This window comes from Protobothrops mucrosquamatus, unplaced genomic scaffold, assembly GCF_001527695.2.
Source record: "Protobothrops mucrosquamatus isolate PMUCROS unplaced genomic scaffold, P.Mucros_1.0 scaffold315, whole genome shotgun sequence".
Classification (NCBI taxonomy): Eukaryota; Metazoa; Chordata; class Lepidosauria; order Squamata; family Viperidae; genus Protobothrops; species Protobothrops mucrosquamatus.
In genome coordinates, this window is record NW_015386655.1 from 697,428 (window position 1) to 711,998 (window position 14,571).

Below are 14,571 nucleotides of genomic sequence, written 5' to 3' on the forward strand. Positions count from 1 at the left end.
TCCAAAGGAGAAGAGTGAGCAAATTAGGGCCCAGCATCCCACCCACTTGCATTCCTATAGTGTTCCAAGAATAGACGAGGGAAAGTTTTGAGTCTTTTTTGGGGGTGGGAATTGGAGGATTTAAAGGACAAAATTCCTAATGTATTCAGAGCCCCCCTTGAAAATCCTGATCCTCTCTAAGTGCCAAAATATACATTTGTACTTTTGTGCAGCCACATCACGCTGTTATATTCAGTTGGTAATCAACTCTTCTAAGATACTTGACTTCTGTAGATGCCATACCCTAAATAAAAAATAAAAATAAAATTCCTCTAAGTCTAAGATCTTTTTCACAGCCCATTCTGTATCTGGATGACTGATTATTGTTTCCTACCTGAAGAATTCTCCATTTGCTCTGTTACACTTCATGCTGTCACTTTCATTTCTATAACCTATCAGGACACTTTTGTTTTATTTGAATATTATTTCTGTTCTCTAAATGTTGGGCATCCCTGAAACTTTTGTCTCCTCTGTACATTTGATAAGCATCCGTTTAGACTTTCCATCCCACTTATTAATCCGAAAATTAAAGATCATAAGATCCAGGAATGATATCTTATTCCAGCTGGATGAGAATCCATTAGAGAGCTAACCATTAATGACAATTTACCTAATTGTCCTATTTCACCCATGCTTAAAGTAGCTTGCTAATCAGTGAACCACGGATACTTCTTCAAAAGTTGGTATTCCTACAGTTTATTAAGGAAATTATTGATTTAGAAAATGAATTAACCAGTAATCTGGTGAAAATAGCTCTTGACAAATGCATGCTGATTCTTAATCATGAGTGCATCATTTTCAAGGTGATTGATGATGATCTGCCTTGTGATCTAGTCTGCAAATCTTCTTAGACCAGTGGTGGCGAACCTATGGCACGTGTGCCAGAGGCGGCACTCAGAGCCCTCTCTGTGGGCATGCACGCCATGCCCCGGAGATGGCAACCATCCCTCTTCAACCAGCCGCCTGCTAACTCGCTGAGGTCCCACGTGGCTGGATGCATCCCAGCACCCATGCGCTCTCTGGCCTCTGTGTGCAGGGGCCGATGGTGTCAGGCAGCAGCCACCCCAGCCCCTGCCTTGCCTTGCCCTGCCACAATGGCACCCCCACCCTGTCTCACCTTGCCTCGCCTCACCCCGCAGGACGAGCCTCCTGCCCACTGCCCCACCAGCCAGAGACCCCCAGGATCTCCCCCAACCCTGCCCGGCCCCCACAGGTGTCCCTCCCCAGGAGCAACATTGAGCTGGCCACGCCCACCCTGGCCACGCCCACCCATCTGCCATGACCACCGTAGCCACACCCACCCAGCGGTCTACGCCCACCCGGTGGTCCACGCCCACCCGGCACCCGGCGATACATAAGTGGGTTTTGGGTTGCAGTTTGGGCACTCGGTCTCTAAAAGGTTCGCCATCACTGTCTTAGACTTTCCTGTAGGTTAACTTGCATAAGAGCTTCAAAGGGGGATGGCCACCAGAGGGCATTTATGGGAGTAGATGACACAAGAGCATAGCCAAGGGTCCAGCTGTGTATTTTAGGGAAAACCAGTGAAGGCACTCGGGACATAACGCTCACCTTGACAGAGTAGGCTAAAGAGATAGTGACAGCCAGTGGCAAGCCTTCGGGCACGGCCACCACCAGGACGGTGACCCCGATAATAAAGAACTTGACAAAGTATTGCACGTAAACAGGAGTGCACTCAGCCATCCACGTCTTTCCATCAATAACAAAGGTTTGAATGATGAAATACAGGACGAGGATAATGACTGTGATAGCTGACATCACCAGCCCTAGCAGGATTGGAGGAAATTAAAAAAGAAAGAAAGAAAGAAAGAAAAGAGACAGTCAGATGTGACAGCAAGACCTGAATCTGTGAAATCACACACCCTGCAAATAAGCTTGCATCTTGAGAACATTTTGTATTAAAAGCCAGAATGTGAGAAGAAAAATCCCCAAAGGGCTTCTTGGCTCGGTCAAGTCCACAAATTTTCATTGTTAAAATGCGAACTGATGGGACTTGTTGCTATCTAAACAGCCTTCTCCAGGCTGATGGCCTCGGGATTATATCTCTTTTCAGCAACCTATATCTCTAGAATAGGAATGAAACCTGTTAAAGAAGTTCAATCTTTAGGACAATCGATTGAGGGAGGCTAGTCAAGGAAACAAAGCAAGTATGTAGAGAAAAGAGGAGCAATCTCACCCCCTTTCCACTATATTTGTAACGTGAACCTAAGGGAGTACTAGAGATTCATGGTAACATTATAATAATGTGTCTGTTTCCATCCCATAGAGATGGAAATTCAGCTTCTCGGCAGCATCTGCTCGGCACCTTGGCAAGGTTGATTCCACCAAAGGACCAGGTTTTAAGGGGATTTTTCTCCCCTCCCTACTATAGGGAACAGACCTATTTAAGAACAGGTGCCTTTTAATACCATGAATAATGGGAAACTGGGTACAGGGCCTTTGGGCATCAAAAGTTCCAGTTTAATCGGCAGAAAATGATCGACCAAACACTATGAATTTATACACTCCATCTTCCTGAGTGCAAAGACTTAGCTTTAATAAATAGTTTATTAATTGATTAGTCTTACAGTGGTATCAAGTAAAATAAAATAGGATAAAATAATAAACAAAAAATAGATTAAATACAGTAATAAAACAGATACATGGTAAATACAAAGAATCAGCATTCAGATAAATACACGATACCCTTATTTGTTTGATATTACAGCTTCTTAGCTGAGCTGCCTTAACTATAACTTAACAGTTCTGTCTTTCATAAGGACTAAGGCATGGCTGAGTCTTCGTGTACTGTATGCTTCTCTCGAAAGGCAGAGAGAAAGACGAATTAGGCTTCCCATGACCCCGAGTATGGTTTCAATGTCAGGGTTAGTTCATTATCCCTCTAAAACTGTTAAAACCGAATTAGAACATTGACAAAGAGTAACAATGGATAAATAATTAATACGGAATCAATGAAAAGACAAATCCTTGCCTGATTCATACATACTGCATAGCTGGCCTTCTCCCAGCCAAGGATATTATTCATTCATTTATTAGCAATGGTGCATCCAAGCTCACTTCCCTTTCCAAAGGAGGGAAGTGTCCACCATTGCTACAATGCAGCTGCTCCCCTCACTGCCCTCGTACCTGCTTTCCCAATTTGAACAGCCAGTTTGGTGAGCTTCCCCTGCAAGACAGATTTCTCTTTTTTGGGCACACTGGTCTTCTTCTTCTCCCGCTCTTCCATCTCACCACCCTCGGCACTTTTCAGGGGCTGCATCTCCATGGCAACTGCCCCGTCCTGTTTTTTGGCTGCAGAGAGAAAGGAGCAAATATGGTTTCGCCAGAATTGCTGACTCTTTATTATAATTCTGCTACTATGCTTGCCCTTCTGTTTGTGTCTGTGCGTTTTACTTTTCTTGATCCAGTTGTTTATAAATAACATCCAGTTGTTTATAAATAACATCCTGGTATGCTACAAAAAAATAAAAATAAAATAAGGCAGATATTTCCTAGTATATTGATCTCCATAAAAAAACTTCTTCATTGCCTGTAACTGAATGTATGTTTTGTACGAAACCACTATGATGTTCAGTTTTGGGTTAGCAAGATATGTGAAACTAGACATACCGGTAGCAGTTTATAAACCATGGTTTATGGTTTAAAGTGAAATGTGAATCCAACCAATTGTAGCTGAGTGAACAAAGTACTTTTTTTTAACTTAGGACTTAGCAAGAGGTTTGAACTCAGTCTTCTATTAAAGGCATAAAAGCAAGGCCATAATGAATTGTGTTCTTTTGCAGTTTTGCAACTGTTGCCATAATCAAAATGGATATATTGGGTAAAGCAGAATTTGTCCAATGTTAGGGCTGCAGTGGTTTTTCAAAATTACTTTTTACTGCATGATTCATTCCTGGATTTTTATAAAGTGTGTTCCCAGGCAACATCGTAGATCATTATAATAGTCCTGTGTTTTTCTATTCTGTGTTTTTTTCTGAATGTAGCAACTTGTTTAAGGGAAATGGTGTTATTGTAAAATATATTCTGATTGCTAATATTAAGAGTGATTTGGATTTATACACTACAAATGAGTTATGACTTTATTTGGTTTTGATTTATCATAACCTGTGGACTAAATCACCATGGCTTATTTAACCATCAGTAATCAAACCACTGCTCTTCCTCTATTTCATCTACATCCATGCACACATCAGTTATCTAAACAAAAGTGCCATTCTTCCCATGTCTATGGAGATTCTCAGTGATCCACGTCATGGTTGTCCCAAAGGTGCTTTTCCAAGAGGCAACTGGACTTTTTTAAATTTTTCCTTGAAGACATTTCACTTCTCTTCCAAGAAGCTTCTTCAGTTCTGATTTCATCTCAGAGATGAAATGTCTTCAAGAGAAAACAAAGACAGTCCAGTTGCCTCTTGAAAAAGCACCTTTGGGACATCATTCCCATGCATTCTTTTCATGGAAATTCTTCCAATATATAGAACACATCTTTATAACCAACTTAGCTTGTTTTAACTGCAATGATTTTCCCAGTGAGCTCTAAAAATGTAAATTCCAGAGAGAGAAAAAGAGATTTTCAACAAACATTAGGACCTATTATAGAAAAGTCATTCAGCTGCCAAGGTCGAACAAAACTTATTTTCATGATAGGTCCAGAAATTTTGCAACTCAGGTGGGACATATTGTTCTCTGATTCATTCAATGCATACTGAACCTAGAGAAATACAATATATAATATATAATGAAGAAGACACTCATCTCTTTTAAGGCTGAATAGCCATTACTTTCCGATGCTTTAACAGAAGTTTTGCTAACACTGTCTTTTGCACAAGATGCTTATTTTTCCAAACAGTCATATTGCATTTTATTCTTCCTTGGAAAGAAGCTCTTTTGACAGGCCTACTGCCAAAAAGGTTCAATGTTCAAAAAGTTCAATATTCAATATTCAGTTCAAAGTCCAGCAAATCTAATATTACTATGTAGCATCTAGTATAGCATCTTAATAACATATATCTTTTTTTTACTTTTCTGCTGATATTACAGAGAATGTTGGTTAATCAAAGCAACTCTGATATTGTCTGGTAGATGGAGCCAGATTTCTTTTAGCTTGGAAATGAAGAGAAAATAGAATCTGACTAAAACATTTGCATGCCTCTAGTTCTAGGTTGTAAACTGGTAGAAAATCCAGGATTAAGTGAGGTCTCTTATGAAACTTTGTATGTTAGATGAAGTGGGGATGTGGGCATCCAGATGTTGAAATCCAGCCTTTATCAGCTATGGTGAGCATGACCAGTGGCTGAAAAGAATAGGATGCATTGAGGTCTTATCTACTAATCTAACCTAAGTGCATTATCCAATATCAATTTCTACTTCAAAACCTCAACATCCACCATGTTTCTTTTTCTTTTTTAAATTTTTGTGCTTTGCTTAACCAGAGGTGTTTTATTTAAATCTGAAGACTAAATTCACAGTCAATCAAATATCAATTGCTACTATACAGTAGAATCCTAGGGTTCAACAGTACCCTCTAAAGATGTAATTCAAACACCTGAAATTAACTATATATTATGACTCTAAATACAGCTAGTTTGGTGTATTTTGGTTGGTCCTAGTACCGGATGATTGACATGTTCCTGGAAGAGCAGGTCAAAATGACACATATTTATTCCTACAGTTCCTAGGAAATGAACTGAACTTGATAGCATTTAATTAACTAATGGGTTGTAGAGGTTCTCTGAGTTTCATTTTTCATGTGCAGACTTTTATAATCCATCTAATGAACATCTTCAGGGCTATAATCATGGAGAAATAGAGTTTGTTGTGGAATATATGGATGCTTAATAGGCCATGAAAAATTTGCAAAATAAAAAATAGGAAATATAAACAAAATAAATAAATAGACAAGCTCTAAATATCTTGACCTCAGATCATCAAGTCTAGTCTTGTTACTACTGGAAAAAATGTTACAAAGAATGCATTGGAACTTATGGTATAACTAAAAAAATATTGAGGTAGACTATCAAGCTCGGAGAATGTTATGTCTTTCTGATATCGCTGGCACCTCCAACTAAATGTAGGCACTTAGGAGATACGATGGGGAAACATTTACCTTTGTTTTGATTATTCTCCACTGCCCCATCCTGCTGCTTCCCTACAACAGAAAAAGGGAACGACAAACACAGGACACTTGAGAACAGACAGCACAGCACCAGTACAACGTGCACACACACACACACACGCACACACACACACACACAAGCACACATACATACTATGGAGAGCCTGGATCATGATAAAGCTCCTCTCACTATGCCCTGTAGGATATGGTCAGTCTTTTCCAATCTGATCCCCACCAATTATACTGATTTACAGCTTCCATTATTGTAAACCAACAGCCAATGGCTGGTTGGATATGGCAGGGGTTGTAATCCCATATTTGGAGAACACATGGCTGAGGATCATTAGTGCAGGCACATGCAACATATAGCTATAACAAGAAGAAATGAGCCTAATCTGGTGGTTTTAATCTACCGCTATATTGGATTGAACTATATCTATTGAAAAGAATGGGGATAGTTTTAAAAAGAAAAAAAAAAAGAAAAAGGGTGGAATCTCGACTGATTTCAAGGATAAGATGCTCAAACAGGCTAAGTGAAAACATAGTATTGGATCTGCAAAACTGGGAGAAATGTAAATATAGCAATGAACATAGAGAGATCTTAAAGTGGAATGTACTAAAAAAAAAAAGAAACAGCTTTTCTATCAAAGAATATTCTCCTTGAAGAAACTAAGCCAAGCAAGATTGTCCCAGCATGACTTTTAAAAAGATGATAGAAGTCTTCTTCATAAATCACAACTGACCATGTGATGATTCTGGTTGATGCTGGTAGTGACAGCATCACTTCTTGTGGATGCTTCAGGCAAAATATCTGATTGTCTCCATCTCTCTGCCTTGTTACTTCTCACTCTCTTGTTTGACCTCTTTTTGCCCAGAACAAGAGAAGGCCTGGTCTCCTCATCCTTAATGCACTTATTGGCTTCCTGCTCTAAGGTACCAGATGTCCCACTTTCTAGAAGATGGGTGTTTATTGGAATGGACCCTGTCCTAGAAAAGCTGTCCAGCCTGAGTTTATTTTGACAGGCTAAAAAAGAAGAATGAACACATTTCTTGAAGTTCTTCATCAACTGTTAGAATGAGAGATATATTATACATTTATTTTCCTTTTATCCAGAAGAAGTGAAACTCTTTCTCTTTTTTAGTGTTATGTAAGCAGCACCTGTAATTTATTGTATCCTCCTGGTGATGGTTAGGATTAAAACTCAGGGAAGACTATAAAAACAACCTGTAGAATGAGCAGACAAGTCCAGATAATTACTAAGAGGAACAGCAGGAGCTGGGCTGAGTCCAAAATGGATTATTATGGTTGTCCACAGAGCCAGCTAGATCCTTAGATTGGATTTGATGTTTTCCTCCACCTGTTGCCTATTATTATTATCTGTTCACAATAATGTAAAGTCACAGCTGCTAGTTCTCTAGCTGGTATTGGCCTTCATATGTAACAGGTTCTTCCCAAGAACCCAGAATGTCGTAATGTATCAGCATAGTCTATGTGTGAATCTAAACAGTGTAGCCTTTTACTATTGAAAGATGGAAATGTTGTCAATGTGCCGATTTCCTAAGTGCCATCCAAATTTTTTTGGGAATGGACCCAGCGTGCTGATAACCACTGGCCCATCATGGTTGGCTTATGTCATAATCTTTCAATTTTGATTTTCAGGTCTTGATACTTAGTGATCTTCTCCAATTCTTTGCCTTCTGTTCTATATTCCCTGGTGTTGCCAGATCAATTATCCACTTTCTTCTTTTCAACCACAATTATACTAAAATTTATCAGCTGCCCAACTGCACTGGCGTGCATGTCACTGTTATAGACTTAACTGAAGTATGTGATGCCTGATGAATGCATCCCTTTCTATGTAGAGGAACCATCATTAAAGAACATGCAAGAATGAAAGAACATGCACAGATTTCCATCAGGGATGGAATGTTTTGCTTGCAATTATGTTTTCAGGAGGTAACAAGGAGTGTTTCTTTCAGCTCCTACTTGTCATCTCCCTGGAATACTGTGAGACTAGACTACATGAGCATTTGATATGAACCAATAAGTTTCTTCTTATGTTTTTGTGGATGTTCATAACTGGCTTGTGTGGATGATTATGCATTCTTTGGATACTCAGAGATATAGCAGTGCACACATATCTCCTATACTCTCCGTGCTGATAACCTTTGATCTGGCCTTGAGAAGGGAATCAGTGAAAGAAGGGATCCAGCACAGAGAGGATGCTGGTATGTATGGAAGGGGAAGGCACAACAGGGGCTAAAATAAGTGGGACTCAGGGAAGACAGAAGCAACATTAATATGACAACTGGAGTGGCAGCTATTGTGAGGGGCAGGCCTGGCCATGGAATGTTGTATTGTGGGGCAATGCAACATTCCCCACTTTGTGCCAAGGTACCTTCCTGCCTCAACAGTATAGGCATCTGCAAGTATTAAAGGAGATTCACTGATCAATTCTTCCAACAAATGGCATAGGTGCTGATATGTTCTCTCCAGTGGCCCTAGTATTCTCCCTTCAGGCTGCTGCTGCTGATGTTATCCATTCAGTCATGTCCAATTCTTGGCAATTCTATGGGCCAGGTCTCCACATCTTCTCATCTAGCACTACTTCTTTGAGTCGTTCTGTGCTCTGGCTTGTGTCAGCTTTGATGGTATCCAGCCAGCAAGGTCTGGTTTTCTTTTACCATTATCTCTTCCAAACATAATTGCTTTCTCCAGTGAATTTCCCCATGTGACATGGACAAAATAAGTGAGGCACAGTTTTGTACTTTTGTCTTCCAGTGACGTGTCTGGGGTTATGTGCTCTAGTACTTGCTTGTTGGTCATCTTTGCCATTGCAAGGAATACACAGGAGCCTTCTCCAGCACCACAGCTCAAATGAATCGATTTTCTTCCTGTCTTTCTTTTTTTAAGGTCCAACTTTCACAACCATAGGTAGCTATGGGGGACACATTAGAGTGGACTAACCTACATTTCGTTGCCAGGCTGATGTCCTTGCTTTTCCATAATCGGCTCATGTACAGTACGTTATTGCTGCCTGACCCAGTGCAAACCGATGTTTTATTTCTGGGCTGCATTTACTGCTTTGAATGCTCTGCAATCCTAGGAAAATGAATTTTTCCATGCATTCTATCTCTTCACTGTTAATTTTTATTTTGATGTTTCCATTCCTTGCAGAGGTCATGAGGTTGGTCTTTTTGATGTTCAGAAATAGACCAAAATTCTCACTTTCTTTTTTTATTTTCTTGATCAGATGTTTCTGAGATGACAGAGGTATCATCCTTCAAGTTGAACCAACACAAAATACTGAAGAACTACTTTTACTTGAAGAAGGAGAAAGGAGGAGGAGAGAGGGGGAAGGGGGTGGGGAGGAAGAGGAGGAAGAAGAGGAGGAGAAGGAGGATAAGCAGAAGAAGAAGCAGCAGAAGCAGCAGAAGCAGCAGAAGCAGAAGAAGCAAGAAGCAAGAAGCAGAAACAAGGAGGAGGAGGAGGAGGAGGAGGAGGAGGAGGAGGAGGAGGAGAAGAAGAAGAAGAAGAAGAAGAAGAAGAAGAAGAAGAAGAAGAAGAAGAAGAAGAAGAAGAAGAAGAAGAAGAAGAAGAAGAAGATTTCTACCTAGTTTTCTCTGATGCTCAGTTGTTAATAGATAATTTGTAGGCTATAGTATAAGGAGAATGGCCACAGACAATGACTAAACTGATGGCCAACTTCAGCTAACAACTGCTAAAAGCTCTGCTGGCTTAGGGATGACCTTAACCAGAAGCTGGGTGGGGAGGTGCTATCCTGCCAATTCTCATGGATTTCTTAGCAACTTTTGATACCAAAACTGAGTTTAATGGGTTTTGTTTTAAAGTACTTGTGATCTTTCTTGCCCAGAATGGCCATGGGAGAAAACATCCCACCCATACTGTTCACAAATATATGAAACTGCTGGGGAGTTTTGAAGTGGGTGTCAACAGTGTGCTGATGATCTTCAACTCTACTTTTGCTTAAGATTATGCTATCATAAATAATTTCCCTACTCTGTCAAAAATGCAAAGAAAAACAGGAGTCAGGTTTCTGCTCTGCCAGATACATGATATCTTAGTTTCAACATCAGAGCCCTCCAAGACAAACAGCCAAGATGTCAGTCTTCAGTCCACATTTATTAACATATTAGTGAAACAATGGATAATTATTCTGGCACTAAACACTCATCATGGCTGATGTTAATGATGGATGATATTGCATCATTTTGGATGCAGTCACTTAGCGCTTGAATTAATGCATTATGCTAATTATTAATGCATTATGACAGTGGGACAATTTACCGTTGTATTTAAATTGACTGTGATGGGTACCTAAAGGCAAAGTGTACGTAGGATAGGATTCACAAATGATTTCACGTCCAGATTCTGACCAGAGTTATGTCTGCTAACTTATAATAACTAACTAGAGTAAAGTCACTACAGTATAACATGCATCTTCTGACAATGACCTGGCAATAGGGAATGTTAGGAAGACATGCAGGTAGGAAAATGATAAAACAGGAAGCCAACTTATTATGGAGAGAGATGGTTAAATAAGTATTGTGAGTTTTATTGGGTGAGGAAGATTGCTTGACAGTGATTGGCTAACATAGTTTTTGACTGAGATATTGGCAATGCTTCAGCCAGTAGAAGTTTTAGATTGACATAAATGGCTTTTTGTCAAAAAAATATATATGGAAGTGTTGTAGAAACCACCAGGCTACCCAACTCACAGACAACAACTCTGAGAGGCTTACAACATTAAAAACTCACAATACAAAACCCCCAAACTTCCTATTAGATAAGTTAATAACAAAATAAAGTAATTATTTAAGATGCCATTTATTTAAAATCCCTTTGCTACGAAGAATTCGGTACTACTATCCCCTTAAGCTCAATTGTTCTTTGAATAGGGGTTAATTGTATTGTAGTAGATTTTGTTAGGGCCAGCACTAAATCAATACAATTTTGAACATAATTAACAAGCTAACACAGAATTAAGTTGCTTATTATTCAGATGGAATAAAAAAGGGAATTTAGGGAGAATGGGACACTTTTCTCTTGCACCTTTTTTTTTCTTTGAACATCAGCTATTTATTTTACACTGACAGGGAAAGAAGCTGCAGCAGTTTTTCTAATTTCTTAGAGAGTTAATGTGGTTAGTAAGTCTTGCTATATGGAAGCAACAACAATGAAGCAAATACCAAAGCTTTGAGTTGTGCCCAGTTCCTTGCTGAGGCAGATTCCAAAAATGATGAACCATAATTCAGCATGCTGAGTCAAACTTCAGCACTATTCATCCAAGCGTACTGACTCAAATGTTATTGCACAAGTTGTGCCCTTTCAGTGTTCTCCCAACTGTGTGGGAGTCACTTTTCTGTATATTGCTGGGAGAATATTTCAAATAAACCGATCACATGGGTGAATGGCTTGCCCGAGCAATGCCTATGACTGATTGAGTTGGATTCTTTATACCTTCTCCCAATCGCATAGGGAGAAGAAGAGGACAAATCAGAGGTCAGAATGCAGTGCAGGGACTTCCCTGGCAAGTAAGGAGAAGAAAGGCTTGTGAAGCCAAGGAAGGAAGGAATGGTGAGAGCAGAAAAGATGAGTGGATTCCTAACACTGAATGAGACATCTTTGGAAAAGAACGGGATCCAATTAAAAGAAGGTAAAGTAGAGTGAGATGATAAAACAGCTTTACCAAACGGCCTTTTCTCAACCTAGTGCCTTTGAAACTATAACTACAAAAATGTCCAGCCAGGATTCTCTTGAGAATGTCAGAATTATAGTACTAATCGTAGGGAGCATTGTGCTGGGGAAATAGTTATATGGAAAAGTCCTACTGAGCAAGCATTGAGCAATGGTTCCAGAATATTTATTCTATCTCAGTTCTTAGATAATTCAGAACAGTGTTTTTCAACCTTGACAGCTTTAAGGTGCATGGACATGTTGGCCAGGGAAATTGGGGAATTGAGGTCCAAACATCTTAAAATTGCCAAGATTGAGAAGTACTGCTCCAGAGTATGATCAATCTACTCTGTGCAAACATCTCCCATAAACATCTCTTCCAACTCTAGCAAACTCTACCTAACATGTAGACTACCCAACTGAAGTAGCCCAGACAGCGTTATTTGGGAATGATGGTTAGGCTGGGGAGTAAAATGGTTACCAAAAGGTTTCAGAAGGGATCTCAGTGGCACATCAATAGCCTTGATAGATAACAAAGGGAAGCAAGCAATGCTCAAGAGGAGGGCGTCATCTTTGTGCCAGTTATGCAGAAACTATAGATACCTTCTGCAAATGTTGGATGTTTTTGAAGATGTTTTATGTGGAGCAGCTCTGAAATGCATCTTGATGCCCTAGCTTCAGCCAACAAGAGAGCTGATGTGAGCATGAAGACTGGCATGCAGTACAATGGATCCAGAGGTACACCAGGGAAGTGCTTACCTGGACCAGAGAGCAAACCTTACCTTTTTTCTCTTTCTTTTCCTCCTCTTCCCCACCAGCACCCAGCAAAGTAAAGATGATCCCAGTCTGTGAGTTGACTCCAACAGCACTGATAACCATCCGCCCAGAGCCTTCCATGACGTGGGTGCCTAAATCAAAAGAAAAGTCAGAGGAATACTAAGTGGAAATGTTAGGAACCCAAGAAATAGACCTTCTGGATTCATTTACAAGATGAGCTACTCTGGAAAAGGTACAGAGTTATCTGACATCTACTGATGGCATGATTTGCAAAACGTTAGCAGAAGGTTCTCATAGGGCTGTGCAGTACTTGGGATCTGAAGGGAAAAAAAATATGTTTTGGAGCCCCTGTCGCAACTCTTAAAAGCAGATGAGATTTTTTTTCCAGAATTTATTTGTTTATTTATTTCCATCCTTTATTATTTGTTGCCTTTATTATTTTTACAAATAGCTCCAGGCAGCAAACATATCCAACACTTCTTCCTCCTCTTCCCCTCCGCAACAATAACCCTGTGAAGTGAGTTGGTCTGAGAGAGTGACTGGCCCAAAGTCATGCCTGAAGGAGGACTAGAACTCACAGTGTCCTAGTTTCTAGCCTGGTGCTTTAACCAGGCTAGACCGAACTGAATTGCTTGGCTGCAGCAACACATTGGGAAAAGAGACATTTGGATGAAGGAATTACTGATGGGTGCTCACCAGAACTAACATGCTGCAGTTGATAGATCTCAACATTCTAGTAAATGACAGTAATTACATAACAGTGTTGATTTTGCAAATCTGAAATCTGCTGCTGTAAGCCATTGGTTGTCAGCCTGGGTCTTAAAGAGATCTATGCTTTCTTCTGAAGAGTTAACCATAATGTAAGAAAAAACATAGGAATATTCTACGAGATCTGCTGCCCCAGGGAACTACTGGATGACTCTTTAAGTTATTTAGGACACCTGGTGGCGCAGTGGTTAGAATGCAGTATTGCGGACTAACTCTGCCCACTGCCAGGAGTTTGATTGTGACCAGCTAAAGGTTGGTTCAACCTTCCATCCTTCCGAGGTCGGTAAAATAAGGACCTGGGTTGTTGGGGGGCAGTATGGTAACTCTGTAAACTGCTTAGAGAGTACTGCAAGGCACTGTGAAGCGGCATATAAGTCTAGTGCTTTTGCTATTGCTATTGAATGCACGGTTTCAGTTCGAGAGCTATGTCAAAGAAACTTGAGAGGCCTGGCTAGCATTCTATGACTGGTTTCAGATAAATCACTAGAGGAGCTAAAATCGTGTTAGGTGTTTTGTGTTTCAGTATCTTGAAAGATCTTAGCGGTTGCTCAATCATATCATTTGAAACAGGCCATCACATTAAGCCACAGCAATTACACATTGTTAGGCTGGAATTTAGGATTTAGTGTATCTGAACCAGATTTGCCCCATTAGATCACGCCCTGAGATCATCTTGACCATATAATGAAGCACACTGCTGTTTAGTGTAGATATTACTAATTAAGGCTCAGCCCCCAAAGTGATAAAATAGTGGTAAAGCACTTCCCAAAATATAGGGAATGGCTTAGCACCAGAATGATGTACTCCTTTTTGAAAACAAAGGGATATAGCTTGTGGGCATCACCTGAAATGCATTGAGTTTTATCTCCATACAGCTCATCTATCTCATGTGGCCCCTGCTTCTTTGGAACTGACTCAGTCCTTGGATTGTTCCTTAGCAAATAAGTGTCAAAATTTGACACTTGCTCCAGAGCTGAGAGATTTGATATGAAGATGTACATCTTGGCTTAGCTTAAACTTTTCTTGTGGCATCTTGCTTTTAAAAGCTCCATATTTCTAATCAGTGCCAGTAACTTGTACAGTATGATTCATGCCAGTGATTCCTCCAAATGTGATCTGGCTGTGAGCAGAAAACAAAAGATTAATGGGCTTTTGGCTG

General features: G+C 40.1%; 1 protein-coding gene across 10 annotated transcripts in view; it reads right to left on the bottom strand.

The window, feature by feature from the left end:
- The window catches only part of ATP2B3 (ATPase plasma membrane Ca2+ transporting 3), an 80,382-nt gene that overhangs the window by 44,168 nt on the left and 21,643 nt on the right, over positions 1–14,571 (bottom strand). For 2 of the 10 annotated variants that reach the window (XM_029283997.1, XM_015815129.1), the window contains exons 5-9: positions 12,650–12,775; positions 11,231–11,253; positions 6,161–6,197; positions 3,184–3,348; positions 1,609–1,823 (exon numbers count right to left, since the gene is read on the bottom strand). In XM_029283997.1, coding sequence (XP_029139830.1) covers positions 1,609–1,823; positions 3,184–3,348; positions 6,161–6,197; positions 11,231–11,253; positions 12,650–12,775 — 566 coding nt within the window. Of the gene's footprint in view, positions 1–1,608; positions 1,824–3,183; positions 3,349–6,160; positions 6,203–11,230; positions 11,254–11,549; positions 11,554–12,644; positions 12,776–14,571 lie in introns of all 10 variants that reach the window. The other 8 variants (XM_015815133.1, XM_029283996.1, XM_015815131.1 and 5 more) reach the window with 6 other exon arrangements.